Here is a 23,135-nt window from a genome sequence, read left to right as displayed (position 1 = left end):
GGGTAGCTCGAAGTCCCCCGCCAGCGCCTCGAAGGACTGCAAACTTTCACCGGAGAACAGCATTCCCACCTCCGTTATCGCATGATCCGTCCACGCCCGCATCATTTGCTCTGTGTAATATGTCCGGCCCCTAGGGAGCCCCACCAACGGCAGCAGTGGAGAGTACAGGGGGGTGCCCCGGCTAAGGCGATGAACTCGTGCCAGGCAGGCGCGCGCCGTCATGACCTGAAGGGGCCGGGATACCGGAGGTGCTGCCCCCGGCAGCAGCATGCGGTGGACGGCCGGGACCGGGATCCGCCCCGCCTCCGTGATCAACTCCTCCTGCGCTCGGCCCGCCATCCAACGCGACACCCACTGCAATTGGGCGGCAAGGAAATACGCCTCGAATGAGGGAGCCGCTAACCCGCCCTGATCCAGGGGCAGTTGCAGTTTCGCCAGGGCTATCCGCCGGCGGCCGCTGCCCCAAATGAGGGTCCCGAGCAGAGTATCCAACTCCCGGAACAGGGATCGCGGAGGAACCACCGGAAGATTGGAGAAGAGGTACAGCAGGCGCGGGACCAGGATCATCTTTGCAACGGCTATCCTTCCCGGCACGGCCAAGTGGAGGCCCTTCCAGAAATGGACCTGGGATCGGATGGTGCCCATCAGCGCGCGGTAATTCCCCTCATAGATATCTTGCGGCGTATGGTACAGCTTAATGCCGAGGTAGCGGACCGCCTGGGGACTCCACGAGACTTCAACGTCTCCTATTCGTATCGGACCCTGGGGCGCAACTTGTGTCAAGGGGTAGACAGTGGACTTGGCCCAGTTCACCCTGAGGCCCGTCACCTCTGCAAAGTCATGCAGGATGCGCGATATCGGGGTCAAATCGATCGTGATGTCCCGGACGTATATGAGTACGTCATCGGCGTACATCGATACTGCATGGGTAGAATTGCCTATCGGAATGCCCCATTCCCCACTCTCCCCGCGCAACATGATCGCCAAGGCGAAGAGTAGGGGGGAGAGGGGACACCCCTGTCTGTTCCCGCGCCGGATTGGAAAGGAGTCCGAAATGAGAGGGCCTATGCGCACTCTGGAGCTGGGCGAGGAGTAGCTGAGCCGGGTGTAGGCTAACAGTTTTTGGGTCCAACGCCCATGCGCAGTAGGACCTGAAACAGGTAGGCCCAGGAAAGTGTGTCAAACGCCTTTTCAAGGTCAAGCACCAGACACGCTGCCCGAGGGAACCGCTCCCGCACCTGGTCCTGCACGTGTAACAACCGCCGGATGTTAGAAGAGGTGTGCCTACCGGGCACGAATCCACTCTGATCCGGGTGAACCAGCCGTGGGAGGACCGTGGCGTACCTATCCGCCAGGGCCTTCCCATAGATTTTGTAATCCGCCGACAACAGAGTTATAGGTCGGTAGGAGCCTAGCTGATGCGGGTCCCTATCTGGCTTAAGGAGGGATACTATGACGGACTCGCGCATGGAGCGAGGCAGGGCTCCCGTGTCTACAGCCGCTTGGAACTGCAGCTCAAGTTGAGGGACCAACTGGGTCGTGAACGTCTGGTAAAAGTCAAGGGGGAAGCCATCGAGGCCGGGGGCCTTATGGGTGGCTAATGCCTTCATTGCCTGCCGAAGTTCGGCCGCCTTGAGAGGGCGATCGAGGTCCTGGCGCGCATCACGATCAATGCGGGGGAGCTGAATACGGTCCAGGAAGTCCGCCGGGGCCGCAGCCGACGCCACGGGACGGGGGCTTGTGTATAAGCACATGTAGTGCTCTTGGAAGGCCTTAAGTATCTGCCCCTGCGAATACACCAGGGTACCCCGGACGTCACGGATGGCCGTGATGGTCGGAAGGCTCGAGTCCTGCCTTATGAGCCACGCCAACAGGGCACCCGCCCGGTCGCCCTCTGTGTGGGCCCTAGCAGCGTAAGCCGCGAAATTAAACCGGCGCATGCTTGCCAACGCCACGGCGTATGCAGTCTCGGCGCTAGCCCGCGCGGCCGGCGTGACCTTGGCAGGATCGGTCTCCTTAGTGAGTGCGGCCAGTGCCTCCTCCGTCCGCAGAATGTCTCCCTCAAGAACCCGCCGGACCCCCGTAATATGTCGGATGCAATTGCCACGCATCACGACCTTAAAGGCATCCCACTCCGACGCTCGGGTACTAGCTGTGCCGGCGTTCTCCCTGAAATAATGACCGATGTGGTCCACCAAGGTTTGGCGGAAGACCGGGTCTTCAAGGCTGTCCCGAGGTAAGCGCCACATGGGGACGGGGGCATGTGGCGGGCGCCACTGCAGCGTGATCGTGTGGGCATCATGGTCCGATATAGTTCTACCCAGGTAGTCAGCGTCCAGTACGGTGGGAAGGACGGCGGGGGAACAGAGGAAACAGTCCAGGCGCACTCTAAGGTTGTGCGGGCGGGAGTGAAAGGAGTATAGCTTAGTGGTGGGGTTCCGAGCCCGCCAAGCATCCGCCAAGGACCAATGATGCAGCCAGGCCGTGAACCGTTTGGCTTGTGTGACGATGGGGGAAGCGGGGGGGGCGGATGGGAGCGATCCAAGGTGATATCTTGCACGCAATTATAATCGCCCCCCAGGATCCACTGCACCTGCGCGTATGCGCTTAAGGGATTGGATAGCGTGTCCCAAAACTTGGACTGATCCACGTTCGGCCCATAGATGCTACCCAGTAAGAGCGTCTGGCCGTCTAACCGACCAAGTAAGAGGACATAGCGACCCTCCGGATCTATTACGTGCGATATCTCCTGAAAAGGAACCCCCGGTCGCACCCATATGAGGGCACCGCAGGCGAATGCAGAGTAAGTCGTAGCATACAGGGTCCCCCGCCAGCGTCTGCGCAGTTTCGCCACCTCCCCCGCCGCAAGGTGTGTCTCCTGCAGGAGCGCAATGTGTGCCTGGTGACGCTTGATGTATGCATATACGGAGTATCGCTTGCGCGCCGTGTGCATGCCTCGCACGTTCAGTGTGAGAAGTGTGATTTTACCGGCTTGTGCCATCAGTGCATGTGTCTAGCGCGCATCGCAGGGCTGGTCAGTCGGGGCTCCCAGAGGCCCCCCGGCGCCCATCCCCGCGCCCCACCCCCACGGGTCGTGCCCTACAGCTCGGTAGCTCAGCAGCGCATGGGTAGGGACATAGTGCAAAAGGTGTGCGTGGGGAGGGAAAGGGAAACTATGGCGAGGCGAACGGAACTTGCCCCAACTCGGAGGACATATCGCCAAGCGCGATACGTCCAAACTGACTCCCGGGTTGCATGGGAGCATGAACCTAGTAGGAAGGGGGAGTTCGGCTGGCGTCCGCAGTGGGCTCTACGGGTGGGCTGTGTACGGTATCTAAGATGAGCCACTTGGGGAATGTAGACGCTGCTGGGGGGGGAAGTGCCCAGGGCAACGGGGAGAACGTTAGTAGCGCCGGGCCAGTAGTAACATGAAGCGGGGAAACGGCAGCCCAGGTTGCGAATGTGTGTCCCTTTGTCCATAGTCACTCATATCAGATCGTCAGCCATTCGCGGGGTGACTGAAGGCAGGGCCCCCGAGTCAATCCCGGACTGTGTCGCCTCAGTGTCCTCTTCCTCCTCTGATGTGAAGACATGGGGGGCCCGCTCCAGGTCCGTCGCCGGGGAAGCCGGATGTAGGCCCGCCACCGCTTTGATGGCCTGGCGCCTTTCCAGGACGATCTGCTCCAAGTCCGGCGACCCCAAGGTGTGTGACGGCCCCCCGGGGGTACCCGGGCGGTTTCGTCTGCGCGAGCGCTGCCTCCTGCGGCCCCCCACAGTCGCTCGCTGTTAATTGGGGCGCCCGTTCCGCCGGGCCCCCGTACAGTTCTGGTCCGCCCAGTCGTGTGCCTCCTCCGGCGTTGTGAAGAAGTGGGTGACCCCGCCATGGATGATCTTCAGACGGGCTGGGAATAGGAGAGAGTACTGTATGTTTTCTGCTCTAAGGCGCCGTTTCACCTCCAGGAAGGACGCCCGCTGGCGCTGGACCGCCCGTGAGTAGTCGGGAAAGATCATGACAGTGTTGTTTTCAATGCGTAATGGGCCCGCCTGTCGGGCCGCTCGCAGTACTGCATCCCGGTCCCTGAAGTGGAGGAATTTGGCCAGCAGCGGGCGAGGTGGGGCTCCTGGCTGCGGCCTACGAACTGGCACGCGGTGCGCCCGCTCGACAGAGAAGTAGGCCGTTCGGTCTTCGCCAGGGGTGAACGACTTAGTCCAGGCTTCCACGTACTCCACCGCATCTGCCCGTTCAATTCCCTCCGGCAGTCCAATGACGCGGATGTTGCAGCGCCGAGACCGCCCTTCCAGGTCGTCAACCCGTTCTTCCATGGTGGACATGCGACTCAGCAAGGCACGCATCGAGTCCCGGTGTGTGTCCACCATAGGCTGGAGGTCGGCGACCGCTTTGGCGTTGTCCGTAACTTTATCAGCCAGCTTACGGTGATCGTCGCGGAGAAGATTGACGTCTGTAGTGAGGGTGCCTAGCTGCTGCTCCAACGAGAGTCGGGACTGTTCGATCGCCGCCAGGACCTGATCCAACTTGATCGACAAGGACGAGTCCGCGACCAATCCTGCGGCCGCCGGGGCCCCTCCCCGCGTTCCGGCCGGGCCCCCCGACGCCGCTCCGGATGCTGGCAACACCGCCCTGGACATGATGGCGACTGGCAGGGCTATCGTAGGCGCGGATCAGGCGCGGAATCCGGGCTAGTTGAGACCGAGGCCAGTCCCGGGCCCTCCGGTGCTCCGCCGCCACCCTCCCCCGGCCGCCTCCGCTGCCGGGCCTTCTCGCTGGCGGAGCAGGTGTCACCCTCGGCGTAGACTTCCGTCGTCCTGCTCCTACGGCCTGCGCCCTCCACTGCGCTCCTTCAGACCAGGCCCGGGTCCGCCACCAAACCAGTAGTGCGCCGCCCAGGTGACCAAGCCGACGTCGGTGCCGCACAGGTCCCACGCCGGCCGCCCTGCGCCTTGGACAGATCCCAGAGGAACGTTGCCGGGGGATCGGAGTCCGGGCAGCACCTCCGGGTCCCGGGGGGCCGACGTGCACCCCACAGTCACTCCGCTTCGCCGCTCAACTCACTCTGCCGGACTGCCACTGACCGCCATCTTGGAGTCAGACAGACGCTCTCGTTGGTGATATCCGAGGCTCCTCTCCCGCAGAAGTCGCCCCCCCCGGGGGCCGCCGCCTCCAGCTCCGCACACCACCTGCACCTCGGTCTTCAGGCTCGTTCCGCGGAGGCCGCTTCGTGGTCTCCCCCCGGGGGTTGCTCACAACCGCGGTGGACAGTAATGGCGGCAATCCTCACCGGCCGGTGCCATCGGCCGTGCCACTCCCCGCCAAGCCGCTCCTCCGCACCGCGCCCAGCTCCGTCACTCCGGGCGATCCTCGCCTGAGGTAGCTAGCTGGTGTCCCCGTCCCGGGTCCGCAGGCCGTCAGCAGCCGTGGCGGGGCCGGACGGGCGCCATTTTGTGGTCGGCTCCTCCACGTTCGGGCGGCTCCCGCTGCAATTACTGGCCCCCGGGAGCCGCTCCGCTACCAGAACATCAGCGCCGGGCTCCCCGCGCCGCAGGGCAACTGCAGGAATGCATGAGTCGCCCCCAGGCTCACCGGGAACAGGCGAGGGGAAAGCCCGATCCCGGAGCCTCAGCAAGACGCGTCCGTCTCGGCGGCCATCTTAGCCACGCCCCAAAGATTTGCCATTTAATGCACTAACAATGACATACACCCACTAAATGCTTCCATCCAAAACATCATTTGCTACTTATTACACTTGCAAAGATGTAATTTAGCGTGCTCATCCATACGTCTCCACCTAGCAGCATTAGCTGCCTACTTACAAAATAGACAACACTTGTCACTATTTAGAGTGCCTGCAATCAAAGCCTTCATGGAAGGTCTTAAAAGGATCATTCCTCCAAGATTACCACCCTCCCCAGTGTGGAATCTAAACATTGTTCTTACAAGGCTCATGGGTCCCCCATTTGAACCCTTGCATAAATGTGAACTACAATTCCTTACATGGAAAGTAGCTTTCCTTATTGCTATCACAACCCTTAGAAGGGTGAGTGAGATCCAGGCTTTAACCATACAAGAACCATTCCTACAACTACATCGTAACAAAGTAGTTCTTAGAACAAATCCAAAATTCCTGCCAAAGGTCATTTCTCCATTCCATCTTAACCAATCAGTCGAGCTACCGGTGTTCTTCCCAAATCCAGACTCCGTAGCTGAAAGAGCTCTTCACATCTTAGACGTTAAAAGAGCCCTACTTTATTACATTGACAGGACTAAATCTTTCCGCAAAACCAAACAATTGTTTGTTGCTTTCTCTCCACCACATAAAGGCAACCCCATTTCAAAATCAGGGATGGCCAGGTGGATAGTTAAATGTATCCAGATATCTTACCAAAAAGCTAAACGCACTCTAACAGTTCCCCCTAGAGCGCACTCCACACGCAAAATAGGGGCTTCTATGGCATTCTTAGGAAACATTCCCTTAGAAGATATTTGTAAGGCAGCCACATGGTCTACAACACACACCTTCACTAAACATTACTGTGTTGATGTGCAAGCAAATCAACAAGCTTCTGTGGGCCAGGCTGTCCTTAAAACTTTATTCCAAACGGCTGGAACAGATACTGGTGACCACCGCTAGGGGAGACACTGCTGTATAGTCTATCCTAAGTGTGTGATCTGCAGCTCATATGCCTCGAACGGAATATGCTACTTACCAGAATGCATCTGTTCTTGGCATGTAGAGCTGCAGAGCCACACACGCCCACCCGCCTCCCCGGGACCTGTATCTGTTCCAGCATTGTCTTAATTAGACGTTACACATGGACATCCTTTTCTTTATTTTTACATACCCCATCATTTCCCATCATGGCGAAAAACAATCGGAGGATGGAGTGGATGCCCATGCGCACTGTAGTCCAAGGGAGGAGTCACCTATCTCGTGACCAAAGACTTCTTCCGAAGACAACAACAACCTGCAAGTATCCGAGCCCAACACCAGATGGCGATCTTATCCTAAGTGTGTGGCTCTGCAGCTCTACATTCCAAGAACAGATGCATACTGGTAAGTAGCATATTCCTTTTTAAATCACCTTCCAAGGCTGCTGTTCTTGACATAGGTGATTTTTCCAAAGGGATATTCTGAATATCTCCACTTCTGGAGCCACCCCTGGTGATAGATGGGCTTTGAGGATGGTATATTCCCTGATTAACTCCTCACCATCATCAGTTAAGCAACCACTGGCTATCCGTTCTGTGAAGGGAATGATCACTACCAGGTCTTCAGCGAGTCCTCGGTACAGTCTGTGCCCCTGTTCAGGGCATCTGGTGTCTTCAAGTGATGCCACTGCCGTTCTATTTACTGAATAGCACTAGGCCTCTCTAATGTACCGAGACATCCCAGGCTGGGGTTCATAATCAATGGTATATTTAAACCGTTCCCTCTTTGTAGGGCCATCTGACATATAATTAATGTGGAGTGAACCCCTGTGAGTTTTGACAGTTTTGAACTTGTCTCATGGTATGTAGGATTTGCACTAATGGTCTGGTCTAATTCAGATTTCCTGAATTTCAGTGGTTTATAATAGTATTTTGGCAACACTGGAATATAAATTGACCGCTCTAAGTTTGGTTTTTAATGTGCAGTGGCAAACATTCGCAATTGTTTACAAGGTTCTATTTTTACAGGCTAAAAACTAGTATGAAAAGGCTTTCACAGTATTATTGTGCATTTCTCTTAGGGCTGAGTTAATAATTACTGTTTTAATGACACTTCCTACTTTTGTAGGTCTCTATACACTCAGTGTGGTTAGGAAATCGCATCACTCCATTACGAGAAGAGGAATGGGATGAAGAAGATGAAGATGAAACGGATGCGCCTCCACCTGCTTCACCTCCAACATCTCCGATTAACTCCAGGTATGCCCAACAAAAAAGCGTAGTACAAGCCATAATAGCATATGCAGAGGAGTTAGCCTTGTATGACCATGTGGTGTTAGAACCTGAACTGTGACCCCCTACCTACACTTACCTCACTTACAATCTTTCTTGATAACTTACAGTGCTCTGGAGACAATTGTAGTCTGTAATAATCCTTAGAAATAGTTTCCAGAACATTCACTGAGCATTTTCAAGCCTAGCTCCAAGGAAAGACGTTAAAACGGCACATAACAGAAGTTTGTCGTACCCTCACCACAGCACCTGCACTGTAAGGTAACTGCCATCCAGCACTTCAGAGCTGCTTCCTTAGTGGTAAAGAAGATTAGCATTTGCGTTCTGCTCAGATGTAAGCGGTGCTTCAGAGGTCAAGCTCCAGTTTTAGTCCCAATTTTTCTAGAGCATTTTGTTTTCTGTTCATTGTTTGTGTGAAAAAGAGAACTAAGCCATTATGAAATAGACGTCTAGGCTCAAAAGGCATACCTCCTAATTGGTCTGATAATACTTTGCCTTTCACTTCTTATTTATGATAAAGTTCCATAATATTCGTATTATTATAAAGATAAGTATATGCGTAAAAAACATCCTGAGTGAAATGTGCGAAAGAAACAGATTTTTTTATTTTATTATTATTTGAAAAGAAAAAACAAACACTATAAAGAAAATTATTATTGTACAGAGAAAATTACATTATGCACAATGCGTTTTTCAAAAGTCAATAAATGCACCTTTTCAACAAATGAGCTATTATAGTTTGGATATAAGTACAACTCTCCCTTGACGATAAGTTCTAAAGGAATTCACTTTCTTGTTCTCTTCGTCCTGGTTGCTTTTCTGTCGCCCATGTTTGCAAGGGTAGTCCCCCACCTCTAAATGGGGCAGTGGAAACACAATTGTGGTTTGGATGGGAACCCCCAGTTTATAGCACTTGACCTACACTGCCAAACTAAATGACCCCCTTATTGTTTTGAGGAAGGGATTTTCGCCTTTCCAGCAAAGGATTTCTCCTAAGGAAAGGCATTATTATTGTCTGTGGTACTAAACACAGGCTGATGCTAGATGATACTGTTGTAGGGCCACCCCCCCCTTTGTGGTTGCTGGCGCCTTCTACGGGTGGCAAGATTCCAGTACCCTAAATGGAGGCAAATGACCACTATATTGGGGCCCAGCATTTAAACCTCAGTGTAGATACGAAGCACTCTCCTGTCTCAAACCTTTGGATCGCTTGTAGGAGGTCTAGGAAAAAGTACTAAATAGCCCCTTGTACAGAAGGGCTGTATATTGGCACAGCTTAGGGGTAGCCAGGTACTATTTCTGTATGTCCTTTTTTCACCAGATGAAGGTTCTCTTCTCAAGTTACCTGAATTAAATCAGTTTCTCAGGGATTTTCAGGACACATTTGGGTGCCTTTTTCAGTTACACAGTTAGTAAATTGCACACTCTTTCAGCTTCACCTCCTTTCACTGCTTTTGTATAGGACTAAGTGGCTATCGAACTCTATTTGTCACTGTTGATTTTCCTTCCATCCCCTTATCCCACTTTAAACTATTTTAAGGCGAAAGTATGTCTACACAGACTTAACTGGCACACAGCCATGTAATGATGTGACCACAGCTAAATGATCCACACGAAATGGAGGCAATTCCATGTAGATTATTTTATTCTGAGTACACCAAAAGGCCCACAAGGGGTTAAGACCAGTAAACACTCCACATACTTGCAGCTCCGCATGCAGGCAAGGAATGTCGCGCTGCATTTCAAACAGAGCAACCAGTTGCTAGCAAGACTATTGTAAGATCCTAACACAATAATTGTAAAGCAACATAACACATATCAGAGTAACAATTCTCCCTTTTACCCACAAAAACAAAACATTTAAGATCCAAAGAAGAACAAAGATGATGTAGGAAATAGGGTGCTGGGGTATGGGGGTGTAAGCCATTCTCAAGCAGCATCACAATCCTTGCCAAGGTCAACTATAAAAAGTCACTAAATTAACCTGTCCTTAACCCTTCAGTAGCTTGACACAAAGCAATCAGGCTTAACTTAGAGGCAATTTTTAAAGTATGTATGCAGCACTTAAACAGTAATAATGTGAAAACACAACACAAGAAAAGTCCTACACCTATTTCGGAATATAGGGTACATTTAAATAAATTATTATCAGTAGAACCAGAGTTATGAATTTTTAAAGTGAAAAATTGCACCTAAAAGGTTAAAGTGCCTACCGTGGACCTCTAGTGACGCGAGATTGGGGCAAAGATGAAACTTATAGCTGGCCACCATGGAGCGCAGTTCAGGTACACAAAGTGGATTGGGCTCAGTCTTCGCTTACCTTCGGACTTACAATCATTTTTAAAGAATTATTTTTGAGAAGGTAGAGTACAGTGGGGCAAGTCAGCCAGCAGTGTCAGAGGAAGAAGCATCATCTTATGGAAGTCAAAATTCTCCAGTGTGGTCAAGCTACAGGCTGTAGCTGACAAGGACTCCATGAGGCCATATACCCCTTTTGCGAAGAACTGCTGAACAGGATTTGCTGCTGCGTATAAGAAAGTAGCAGGAGCTGCTGCAAAGTCAGGCCTACTGGCAATGCACCATGAGTGGATCGCCGAGCAGGTAGGTTCCGATCACCTCTCTGTTCTCAGAGCAACTTTTGGCAGAGAAAGTCCCAAGTTTTGGATTTGGGCTATCTGAGCACCTTTAGCTCCACTTCAAATGGTCCAAGACTCGGAGGGTACTCGCGCCAGGTCCAGGTGCAAGTTCGGGATGGTTGGAGCTTTTCCTGTCCCTGAGGCTCTGATCAAGAGGCCAGCCAACTAGCCCTTTCTTTTAGTCTGGAAGTCTTGTATTCAAGCATGCAAGCAAGTCTCAAGCTGCAGGACAGTCCTCTGAGGGCACACGGCAGGCTTCAGGAAGCAGGGCTGTCCTCTTGGTGCAGAAAGGCAGTCCTTAAAAATACACAGCAGGTCACAGGCAGCAGAACAATCATAAGAGAGTCCTTTCCCAGGTCCAGAGGTGAACTGAAGAGTAGGTCTGAGGGTCCTATTTGTATACCTGGTGCTAGCTTTGAAGTGGGAGAGACTTCTGAAGTTTCCCCTCACAGACGTGTCTGGAATTTCCTAGATCCCTACCCTGGTCCCAGACTCTTTGCTGTCACAATAGGCTAGTCTCACGTTCTCTGTGTGCAAGTTGAGGCAGTGTCTTTGAAGTGCAAGGAGGGCTGTTCACAGCTCCCCCGGTCCTGCTTTGGATGGTCCATCCTCCAAACTCCCAGTCCCTCTATTGTGTGGCTGTCTAGGAGAAATAAGAAATTAAAAAGAGAGAGGACCCTCCAACGAAAGGGACAGAGCTCTGTATCAAACTGCAAAGTGACCATGTTTTCCCTTTTGGATTATGAATTACCACAAAAACACATTCCGTATAATTCCATTAAACATACATTTACTCATGTATTGAAATCTCTTACACCTGATCCCTTGCCTGAGTAACATGCCACACCTTGTACTGACCAATCTGATGTTTAATAAGATAATAAAAAATAGCGCTGCACACATAATGTGATCTAATTCATCATCCAGACAATAAAACATCTGTTAAAAAATGTCATATATAAATACATAAGGGCAATTAGAAAAACAATTCTCAATCTAAAAAAACACAATAACATATACATAACATAGACAAAAGAGAGAGAACACATGACAAAAACCTCTGTTTTAAAAAATGTGTTAATCAATACAAATAATCAATGTAGGCACATGAAAAAACAATTAACATCTAGTGTGCTTGTATGTTTCACAGATTTTAGCACTCTATATGTGTCGACACGTTTCGGTGGTTTGGAACCAATACTGGCCACCTTCTTTAAGACAACATATTATCTCTCATTTGTCAAGGTGTATCTTAAATACCAAATAGGCACGTAACTTGGCCCTCGTTCGGTCTTTTCTTTACTCGTCCAGAACTGTACTTATTAATAAATGGTACAGGATATTTGACACCAGCAGGTATTCAACATTCCCCGCCAGTTAAAAACTAAGCAGGCTTTAGTGTACAAAGTACGTCTCGCTAGTGTGAGCACATACAGTGCATGTGCTGTTGCATGCTTGACCTAAAACCAAGTACTGTCTTCACCTGTTAGAGCAGCAAAGAAGAGGGCTCTTGCGGCTCTGCAGAGCGAGTTATGCTCCATGTTATGGCTAATGATTTATGAGGTCCCATCAGAACTGCAGCGCCGTTCTTTTGTTCATATATACTTGCAAATATTTTTCATCCAGGCTGAGTGTTTCACTTGTTTTTTTCTTGCTGCTAGAGTTTCAATAAAGGAGACTTTAGCCATAATTGATCCTCCGGTCTTGTAATAGAATATGTACATCTATTGTTTACACCTCTTTGGAACAGATGACAAGCATTTTGCTGGTTACCAGGGTTCCTACATGGGAAAGATGATAAGGAAGCAAGCAATATCTATGTGGTATCCTTAGCGTTGTGATTTTGGTATGCTTTGGCTTGCACAGATTTTTTTCACTAACATTGTTCCTTTATTCAGTACGAAGGCAACACACATGGTTATCGCCCCTTATAACCATAATGTGGTTGACGCTGATAATACAAGTGTCAATGAGACATGAATGTGTATCTCTGACATCTGGTTGTGGAACAAGTTCTTAGGTGACCTCCAAATTGGTATTTTTCAGTACATTGTTCGTGTACTAGTACAAGATATTTGTCGTGAACATCATTAGGCTTATTAGAGCATGCATCCAAAATCCCCAGGATCGCAGTTCTAGAAACAAATGTTACTCTCATCAATTGTCAATTATGGACCCTGTTGTAGATAGACTACTGCTCACCTGCCATTCCGTTTTAGCATTTGCCATGTGGAAAATGGTGGTTGGAGGGGATCTGTGCCCGGTCATGGTGTCACCGCTGGATCTTAATAACCAGCAACCCTTTACAGCTCTTTTCTTCCCTCTCCCTGGATCATCTGACTTATGAGACTGTGAACACAAATGGCAGGAGACGTTGTCTAGTGTTTAAATTGCTGATTAGTCTGGAAATCCCGCCTTTATTCTCGGCTACCACAATTAACTGTACTGTGTAGTTCTGGCCATATGACGTCAACTGCCTTTTCTTATTCGCCAAAATTGTCATTACTTAAAAACAATTTACGGGTAGTATAAAGCATGAAACTACTGCGTTTACAACAAATTTGTGCAAACCATATCTCTGTTCCGAAATTCACACAAAAAAATACCTGTGCTTTCTACAGCACATTTGCTGTTTATTAGACATGCAAAGAACAGTTGTTACTGTCATGTACTATATCTGCCAAGGACGGATTAATTCCTTGTGGTCATGTTGTGAATGGAAGCTGTAATCTGAAGAGAAGCACTTAAACCACCTAGACAGCTAACCAACCATTTCCATAAAGCTCCACTCTCTTACCTTTGGGGGTGAACACTGCATTTTCATCTATTTAAGGTTCATGATCTAATTATAGGCCTCTTTACTATGTAAAGGGCATTGCCAGATCCACAGAATCTCCATTCTGGAGCAAAGAAGCATCTTTCTATATATACCCCTTGATTTAGACATCAGGACAGCCGTTCAGCCTATGCGTTTGTGCTTGTGATCGTCTACCAACGACGATGCCCCTGCTTCTTTTTATGTTTCATTGACAGCATCAAAGCCACACTGTTGCACACGGTACCTATTTTAACCCTGACACTATTGAGAACTCCAGTGCACACTGTTACTTGGTGAGAGTGAGAGAATGGTTATTGTTAAATATGATATTCAGCCTAATTCCATAGTTAATATACTCTGTAAAGAACTGTTCCCCAAATTGGAGCAGCAATGTTGATGCTGTGAGGGCTGGGATGACTGAGGCAGCCTGTTCAAGCAAAACTTTAGTAGGATGTGTGTCATGAGGCGAACTCGAATATTAATGACATCAACTGCTCCTGAATTTGGGAGTTTTGAATAGGGGGAATAGTCTCAACTATGGGCACTTCCCCCATCTGAGAAAGTATGTCAACTAAAATTGCAGTTACCAAGGTTGCAGCTTGTTTATTATTTCAAGCTTAAAGTTTTTGCATTAATATTTCATCCTTAGTTGCTGGTTCTTTGCAGGAAACATCGTGCTGGGGTGGATATACATTCTTGTTCTCAGTTCTTACTTGAATTGTATAGTCAATGGATACTTCCAGCTAGTCCAAGCAAGAGGACACCAGTCATCTTGATAAGTGAAGTGGTGCGATCGGTAAGTTATCTAAATGTTATCAATAATAAGCTTGATCTAATATGGTCTCTAATAACATTGGCGCATATACTTACACATGACATGTGGTTTTACTTTTAAAATAATGGATTGATTTTTAAATGCATAACAATGTGACACCTAACATATCCTGTTTATATGTTGAGCCCTCCTCCCCACCCCACTAAATTTTTCCCAGGCTATAATTGAAAAGGTCGGAAGTGTTGCTGAATGGAATCAAATGTTTTAGGATAGGAATACATTTTTTATTACTGTTGTTAGCAGTTGATCAGGTGGTGTGTCTCTGGTGCTGCTTTAAATGACATCACTCCGAACACCTGAGAAGCCATTTCTAATTCTAACTGCTTCTTTAACTGCTGTTTCTGTTCTTGCCGCAGGGTCCTCTGACGCCACTCAGGCGGATTGGGCATCAGTGTGGTTTTCCTCGCTTAAAGGGGCTTGACATTGGTTGCGTCAGAGAATGCACCATAGAGCTATGACAATATAGATCCGAACACATCAAGCATTGGGCATGTTTTCTGCTCGAACACAATGCTTCACATTGTGCGAAACATTAAGGCCTTCCACATACCTTAATAGTGAAGCTCCTACAGTGACATTAAGGGCTAGTGGGAATCAGTAGATGGCATATTATTGGTGATTTATAAAGTGCACTATCACCCGGGTAGGTATCCTGACACTAAGCAGGTGGAAATAGCCAACATAGGAGCAGGAGAGAGTACTCAAAACGTACTCCTCGCAGAATTCAGCAAATGAGGAGGAGGCTCGGATGTGTAGCAGCAGTCTGTTCCACCCTTTAGGAGCGATGTAGGAGAAGGCTAGACTGTTGGATCTGGTTTTCTGTATGTGTTGGATATGTATGAGTAGGTGTCCGGCCGATCAGAGGTGTCTGGAAGGTTTATGAAAGCAGATGCGATAGTTCAGGCATGCTGCGCCAGAGTTATGTAGTGCCTTGAAAGCCTGGGTAAGGAGTTTGGATTGTGCTCATTTGTCCATAGGGAACCCTTATAGCTCCTTGAGCTGCATCAGCCAAGACCACCATCTAAGTTACACCTATCACCAATGTCTCACACAGAGAAATGCTGGGCTAAAAACTCCTGCCTAGTTCCTTTGGCTGATGAGATCCATTGGCTATTGAGGTTAAGTGTATCACAATCACCTGCATGCAGCTCACAGTGTGATTTGCAGCCTTTCTATATTGATTTTTATTCATATTTCATTAGTGCAAGGGCTGATGGTTTCTGATGTCTGGACTTTTGTTCTGTGGTTATTATTTGTACATCTGTCTTCATACCGTTGCAATATTGTTTAAGTGTTGTACCACCTGTAATGTGTGCTTGGTTTGAACAATTAATGTTGTTAATGATGCGGTATATCTGATAGAGACTACTACCCGCAGATTCCTTACCTTAAAATTATCCCAAGGCGTCAGACTGGATCCAGAAAATGTTTGTGAGCAGTACCCCTACATGCTAGTATGTGGCATTTTTCTGCTCCGCATTGCATCGTCCGCACTGGAAGTGACGTGCGCAGTACATATTTAGGCACCACCCCAGTGCGATGACATCAGTTCTTTTCCTTCTGCACCAGTCAGCGCAGATCTGGAGAGAGCTACCCTCAGTCATTTTTTAACTGTCTTTCTTGACTTTTAGTCCAAGTTTTTGAGACTTGTTTCTAGGGCTGGTAGGGGTGTCAATAAGGAAGGCTGGATTCAAGCCTGTCACTGAAAAATGACAGTGACGGACCCGCATCTCATCTGTCTAATTCCTTGAGCGTGACCACCATGCCAAGACCTACATCGATTTTCACACCATACACCCCAACACCTTGAGGGATCGAACTGTCAAGCTTCTTGCTGCTCGTCGTACAACGCCGCAACTGTGTGGTTCTCAGTTGAGAGGAAAGCCCAGGAATTGGTTGTGGAGCTATCGATCATCCTCAACGTTGTCCCATGCCGATAAGTCCCACAGGAAAAAGAAGAGCAAGAAGTCGAAGAGGTCTTTGACTTTGCCCTATCCATCGAACTCATCCGACGACACTCACGGCTTGGCTTCCCTGTTGAGGCTGAGCCTGGGCCGTCTCTGCACCTCCCTGAGTTTCTGGGAGCCAGAGTGACCCCTGCCCAACCTCGAAACTTTTATGAGGTCATACACCTCATTTTTGGGTGGCCCATCCGCACTGGAGTGCCTTTGGGCCCCACAGGTGCGGGAGGAGCCACTACAGGTCTTCAGCCAGCAAGTCCTGCTTCGACGCCAGTCGGGATCCTTGGGTCCACAGATGGATCCGGACTGGTGCCAGGCAAGCTCCTCAAACGACCCTAACACCGGCCTGCTGTCGACGCTCCAGGCTCCGTCCTCATTCTTATCCACGACTCCGACATGGAAATGCATGGGGGTCATCCAACGCCTACTCCTCCATCATGCCACCAAGGCCGAAGCCTATGCTCTATTCCTAGCAGAGGAATCGAAGGGGCCACCGGACTCTGAAGAATACCAGCCCCTAAATCACACCAAGGACACGTGGTCTGAGTATTTGGTGGATACCTGTGAACTTGATACCTCCCAGATACTGGCGTGGTCTCTCCTCCTACTGTGGCCATGTAAGAGGGAGCCTCATTTACTATGGTGGTAAGGAGGGTGGCTGAGGTCCTGGACCTTCAGCTACCCTTCGTGGCTGTCAAGACAAACGTCTTGATGAAGGTGCTCCAACCGGGAGTCACTCTATATGAACTGTTTCTCCCATTTAACGGAACCCTCACGGACATCCTACTTGTGGCCTGGTCAAAGCCCTGCACAGGGGCTCCTGCCTGTGAAAGTGACAATTGCCCAATTTCATCACCCCGCCCTAAGGGATCCTAATTTCCTCACACAGCACTCCACCCCGGATAGCTTGGTGGTCCAAGCTTCCAATTCCAGAGTAAATCCTGCCGCATTCCCTACCACCCCACTAGATAGGGAATCCAAAAGTCTGAACACCTTGGGCAAGAAAATGTTTTCTTTCGCTACCCTGGCACTGCGATCAGTGATCACAGCGTGCCTTTTGGGCCATTGCTCACATTCACTCTGAGATTTGGTTACACAAGTGCTGCCTATGGTCCCTGAGGAGCCCGGCTATACTCTCCCAAGCTATTGCTGACTGGAGAGACGCAGCTACGTTTACAATTCGAAGTGAGCTGGACACGACCGACTCACTAAGCAGAGCGGTTTCTTCGTTGGTGGCCTTATGGTGCCACACCTGGCTGAGGATGACTGGCTTTCCATGGGATGTCCAAGCTCCGCTAATGGACATGCACTTTGATGGCTCCCGTCTCTTCTGGCAGTCGCAACCTAAAAGCCTCTTAGTTTGCCCTCTGACCATCATGGACACCCAGTGGAATGCAGGATACGCCATTATCTGCAATACTGGAGGTCAATAACATCTGACTGCTGGGTTCTACAGATTGGCAGAAGGGGCTACCCCACTTCCACCCCCTTTGTGACAACCCCACACCCTTTGTGACTACCACTCCACCCATGCTACCCATTTACAAAATGCTGATGGAGGACCATCTTTCTGTACTCCACCAGGAAGTGTTAGATTGTTAGGCCAAGGTAGCCATAGAGAGGGTGCTGGCATCAGAAGTAGGTTGTGGTTGCTATTCCCTCCAATTTCTGGTGCTCAAGAAGAACAGAGGCCTTTGTTCTATCCTTGACCTGCAACCTCTCAATTTCTTTCTTAAAAAGGAGAAACTAAAAATGCTCACACTAGCTCAAGTCCTTTCTGCCTTGGGCTTGGGAGACTGGGTGGTAGTGTTGTTCTTTCCGGATGCATATTTCCACATTCCTGTCATACCTACCCACTGACGTTAGCTGCAGTTCGTGGTAGGTAACAAGCACGTTCAGTTCACCGTCCTCCCATTTTGTCTTACCAGATGGTGGTGGCTGCAGCTCATCTTCGGAGATTAGGGGTGCCAGTATTCCCCCTACTTCGAGGACTGGCTTTTGAAGGGGAACTCGTCCCGGGCAGTCGTCTTCCACCTCCAAACTATGGCTGGCCTCTTGCATTCTCTGGTGTTCACTATAATTGTGCAAAAGTGACACCTGACCCCTTCTCAAACCCTCTTTTTCATCTAAGCTGATCTGAACACAGTGCAGTTTCCGGCTTATCCTCCTTAACGGTGAGTCCAGTATATTTAGGCAATGATACAAATTTTTTTGCGTCTATACTGGGTTTCGTTGACACTGACTCTGAGGCTGCTGGGCCTCATGGTCTCCTCCATCCTGTGTGTGATACATGCCCGCTGGCATATGAGGGCTCTGTAGTGGGATCCGAGGTTCGAGTGGGCAATCGGAGAGATCTTTCTGAGATGGTCTAGATCTCAGAGGGCACTGCAAAAGATATTCAGGGGTGGTTAGCGAACCACGATTAGATCAGCGGTAGATCTCTCTCCCTTCCACAACCAGATCTGACAGTAGTGACAGATACATGACTCCTGAGATTCTGGTCTCTGGTGGAACTACAAACTCCACATCTGTTGTAGCTCTGAGCGATCCGGTTGGCATTGAAAGCTAGTTCTGGTGTTCATGGATAATACCACCGCCATGTGGTACTGCAACAAACCGGGCCGGAAGAGGTTGTGGACTCTTTATCAAGAGGCTCTGGACATGGCCAGTGCAGTCTTAATGCATGGGCACTTTGAGCAGTTGCCCGGGGGCCTCATGAGCATAGGGGCCCCATGCAGACCAGAAATTAAAACACATTTTCTATTCAACATATATATTTCTGTGAGTGGTTGTGTAGGCAGGGCCAGTGCTCTGCTTTGCCCAGGGGTTGATAATGCTGTTAAGAAGCCCCTGGACATGGCTGGAACGTCAGAGCATTTTCCTGGTGGTTCAACACCTTGCAGGCTCCTTGAATGTCAGGTAGGATGAACTCAGACGAAAACCTAGAGGATCCCGATTGGCATCTCCATCCAAATGTGGTGCAAAGTCTCTTTCAGCGGTTGGAGAGAGCCTTGGTTAGATTGTTTGCCACCGCTGAGAACTTTGAATGTCAGCAGTTTTGCATGCTGAAGTTTCCAGGCAGCTCTCGCTCAGAGATGCATTTAGTCTTGAGTGGCGCTCAGGCCTCCTGAACACCTTCCTGCCCATACCACTCCTGCCCAGAGTTCTCAAAAAGGTAGGGAATGACGGGGCCCTAGTCATCTTTGTGACTCCAGACTGGGAGTTCGTTATCCCAAGCTTTTGAGCATGGCCGTAAGTCCACCGATCGGCCTGCCCCTTAGGTAGGATCTTCTGTCGCAGCAACAAGGGAGAGTTCTTCACACAAACCTGTCTACCCGCTGCATTCATTCGTGGAAATTGAGCGGCAAAAGTTGACAGCTTTTGACCTTCTGCCCGAAGTGTGTGACGTTATCTTGGCAGCTTGGCGTTCCTCCACCGAGATGGTATAGTTGGAATATATTTGTGGCATGGTGTGCTGTGAAACAGATTGCTCCCTTATCTTCTCCCCTTTCCCAAGTTATTTTGTTTATCCTTTCCCTGGCCTAACGGGACTCTGCATCAGGCACTTTAAAGGTTTATTTATCTGCCATCTGTGATTTTCTGCGGCTGCCAGATCAGCCTTCTCTACTCACGTCCCTACTGTAAATAGATTCCTTAAAGTTCTGAAGCGCGTTCCCCCAGCTCCCTTTGTTATGCCTAAATGGGAGCTTAACTTGATTCTTACTTTCTTAGTGTACACTCCATTTGAGCCGCTTCATTCTTGTCCTCTTAGTTTCCTCACCATCAAGACGGCCTTTTTGTTGGCAATTACATCTGCCCGGTGGGGCAGTGATCTACAAGAACTGTCCTCTCAGCCCCCATACATCTCGTTTTTCCCCAACAAACTGGTCCTTCGGTGGCGAGGAACCTTCTTGCTGAAGGCAGTCACCCTGTTCAACATAAGCTACTCCATCACTTTGCCTACCTTTTACACTCTGCCTCATCCCTCTAAGGAAGAGGAGAGACTCCACCAGCTGGACCCAAAAAGATCATGCTCATTCTACCTTGACCACAAAGAAGAGTTCTGAGTGGGCAAACAACTCTTTGTGGGCTATGTCTGGGATAAGAAAGGGAAGACTGCAGAAATTAACCATATTTTAATGGATCGTGCTCCGCATTAAAATCTGCTACACATTGGCCAAGAAACAATCCACTTGAGTGTTTGGGTGCTCATTCCACCGGAGCGTAAGCTGTGACCACTTCCAAGCAGCTACCCGGGCATCTCTGCACACGTTTGCCAAGCACTACTGCCTGGACAGTCATGTCCATTGAGACGGCGTTCGGTCCTGCTGGACACTTTGTGTGAAATCGTTTTGCAGATCCACCTCCAGGGAGGTATTGCTTGGGTATCTATTCTAAGGTAAGGAATCTGCAGCTAGAAGTGCCTATCAGATCAACAAGTTACTTACTTTTGGTAACACCTTATCTGGTAGACACTCTATCTAGCTGAAGATTCCTTACCAATCCACCTATCGTCTCTACTCTGTGAGTGGATTTCTAGAGACAAGGGTTTCTCCTTTAAGGGCCCTAGTTTCACGCACCAGTGATCAGTGTTCTTCATGGCTCTGTGCTCCTTGCGTGGAAAGTCATGAAAAGAAACTAGTGTCAGCACATTGGAGTGGCGCCGTACAAGTCACTTCCAGTGCGGATGATGCTGATGACGCCACACGGAGCTGAACAACTCCACCTACCACTGTGCAGGGGAACTGCTTGTAGGAGAGTAGGATCTGCTTCTCATAGTTACCCCCACTTTTTGCTGATGCTTCACTGGTTTTCGTCTTTAGTCTGGCTGGGATCCTCCTATCCAGGACCCCAGCCTAGCTGCTTCCTCTCTAAATTGATTACATGTACTTTAGGTACACCACAGATTGGATTCTAGGGTACCCTTATAAGTCCCTAGGATATGGTATCCTATATACCTAGGGCATAGGTACCCCAGAATCCTCTCAGGGGCTGCAGCATGTATTATGCCACCCCTGGGAGACCATACAAAATGACAGCACAGGTCTGCTACAGCAGCCTGTGTAAGGTGGTGCATGCACCCCTTACTTAGATATAGGTTCACTATATCTAGCCAAATCACTGCACATATAAACCTATCAGTCACCCCTATGGCAGGCCTTATCAATCCTGAAGGCAAGGTGCTGGGTTTTATGTAAGAGGGTGCCCATGCGTGAGCAGAGCCCCTCTGCAGCCTTCGGAACCTCTATTCCGGGGTTGTTTGTGATGCAGCCAAATCATATACTCATAAGTGCATTATAACCTAACGGTAAATGCTAACTTTGAAATGGCTGCATGGAAACATGTCGTGTTTGATGTCAAACACCTTGGAATCATACCTCCCCGTCAGTAACTGGCTGGGAAGGTATGATTCCACCCTACTTGAGGAAGAAATATGACTTAACCGGTACACCCGGTACCAGCTTAACAGAACCCTGGCATCACAAAATGAATGCGGTCAGCCACAGACACAAGTCTGCCCTCCTGCTGCTGGACGAAACTCCAGCAGGGGAGGCTGGACAATAGGTTTCCTGTCACAGGGAGGTGTGACCACCTCCCAGACAGGCTTTGGTGTATTGGGGCTGGGTGGGTGCACTCCAAATGTGCTTTGATATCTGTACTGGGGGCACATTTGGTGTCCCTGTGCATAGTCCAGCTCAAACCGGTTGCAGGGGCTAGCAGCCCCTTCTCTGGCACGAAACTGGACAAAGGACATGGGTGTAGCCACCTCTCTGTCCTGACCCTCCCATAGGTGGGTCTCGAGAGTTTGTCCCACCCCTGCCTTGGGTAAGGAACCCCTGGTTACAGGACTTTAGATTTACCTGAATGAAACTCTACTACAGAATCCCAGAACTTCAACTATCTACACGACGTTGGATGACCGAAGAATCTCCCTTGGAGTAAAGGAGTTACTCCTCTGCAAGGAAGGCACCAAAGTCGCATCTGTCCGGTTTGCAACTACACAGCTCCTGAAGGACTCCAAAGACTTTGGAACACAGGAGGTGAGTCTCCAAGCTTCTCCGAGGCCGATCCGTGCTCCCAGCAATCCTGAGATCCAAAGCCCTCGTGGGGACCATGCAACCCGAACCCTTGGACACCGTGCACATTTGCAGCAGCATATGCTTTTTGGCAATCCCTGAGGCTGTGCTTTGGGCTACTTGTAGTCCACACCCCGAGCAGTGATTCCACCGAAGATTACTGGCCTACACTCCTCAAGTGACGCGTGGGCTGGTATTTAGTGATTCCTCTCGAAGTCCCTTTGTGATCCCTTGTCCGTCGACTTGTGGGTCCCTGAGAAGGGTACTTTAACTTTCAACGGGCTTACCTGGTTGCTCCAGACGTGCTCTGACTCGCCATCGCTTGGGGAGTCCACAGGACCTTGCTGGTCCACACCAAAGCCTTTTTACTCTCATCGCGTGGGTTACTGTTGCCAAGGCTTGTTGGTCTCCAGTCCAGACACCGACCCCCCAGCACTCGACATCCTTCGTGGGACAGCTCGCCTGCGGACTGTGGTCGTCGGCGATGTCTCCTGTTCCCTGTGACAGTGGAGTCAAGCTTCACCTCATCACACCTGAAACATCCTACATCGGTGGGCATTCGTCTATCGTGCCCCTGGTCACTGGCAAGTGACCCAGACTCTGTCCCCTCTGCTTTCAGGTTCGTCTCATCTTCGATCCAGACTTGGATCACACCGGACACTTTTCCTTTCCACAGCAGCAGCACTTTGCAGCAACTCGCCATTGAAAACAGCGAAGATTCCCAACACCATTTGACACCTATCCACCCGGCTTCCCTGGTTAGGTAACACAAGTACTCCGGTGCTCACATGGGTGCTGGCCTTAGAACCTTCTAAGTCTAAAAGGGTTTGCTCCAAGTCCTCTCCTAAGTG

At 49.8% G+C, this 23,135-nt stretch overlaps 1 protein-coding gene across 2 annotated transcripts in view; it reads left to right on the top strand.

Annotated features, from left to right (window-relative positions):
• The window catches only part of HTT (huntingtin), a 2,065,683-nt gene that overhangs the window by 1,801,305 nt on the left and 241,243 nt on the right, over positions 1–23,135 (top strand). For both annotated transcript variants that reach the window (XM_085642500.1, XM_085642499.1), the window contains 2 exons: positions 7,794–7,924; positions 14,078–14,207. In XM_085642500.1, the coding sequence (XP_085498626.1) occupies positions 7,794–7,924; positions 14,078–14,207 (261 nt within the window). The remainder of the gene's footprint in view (positions 1–7,793; positions 7,925–14,077; positions 14,208–23,135) is intronic.

This window comes from Triturus cristatus, chromosome 2_2, assembly GCF_964204655.1.
Source record: "Triturus cristatus chromosome 2_2, aTriCri1.1, whole genome shotgun sequence".
Taxonomy (NCBI): domain Eukaryota; kingdom Metazoa; phylum Chordata; class Amphibia; order Caudata; family Salamandridae; genus Triturus; species Triturus cristatus.
The sequence above is the reverse complement of the archived record's forward strand: the minus strand, read 5'-3'. Positions and strand labels throughout refer to the sequence as shown.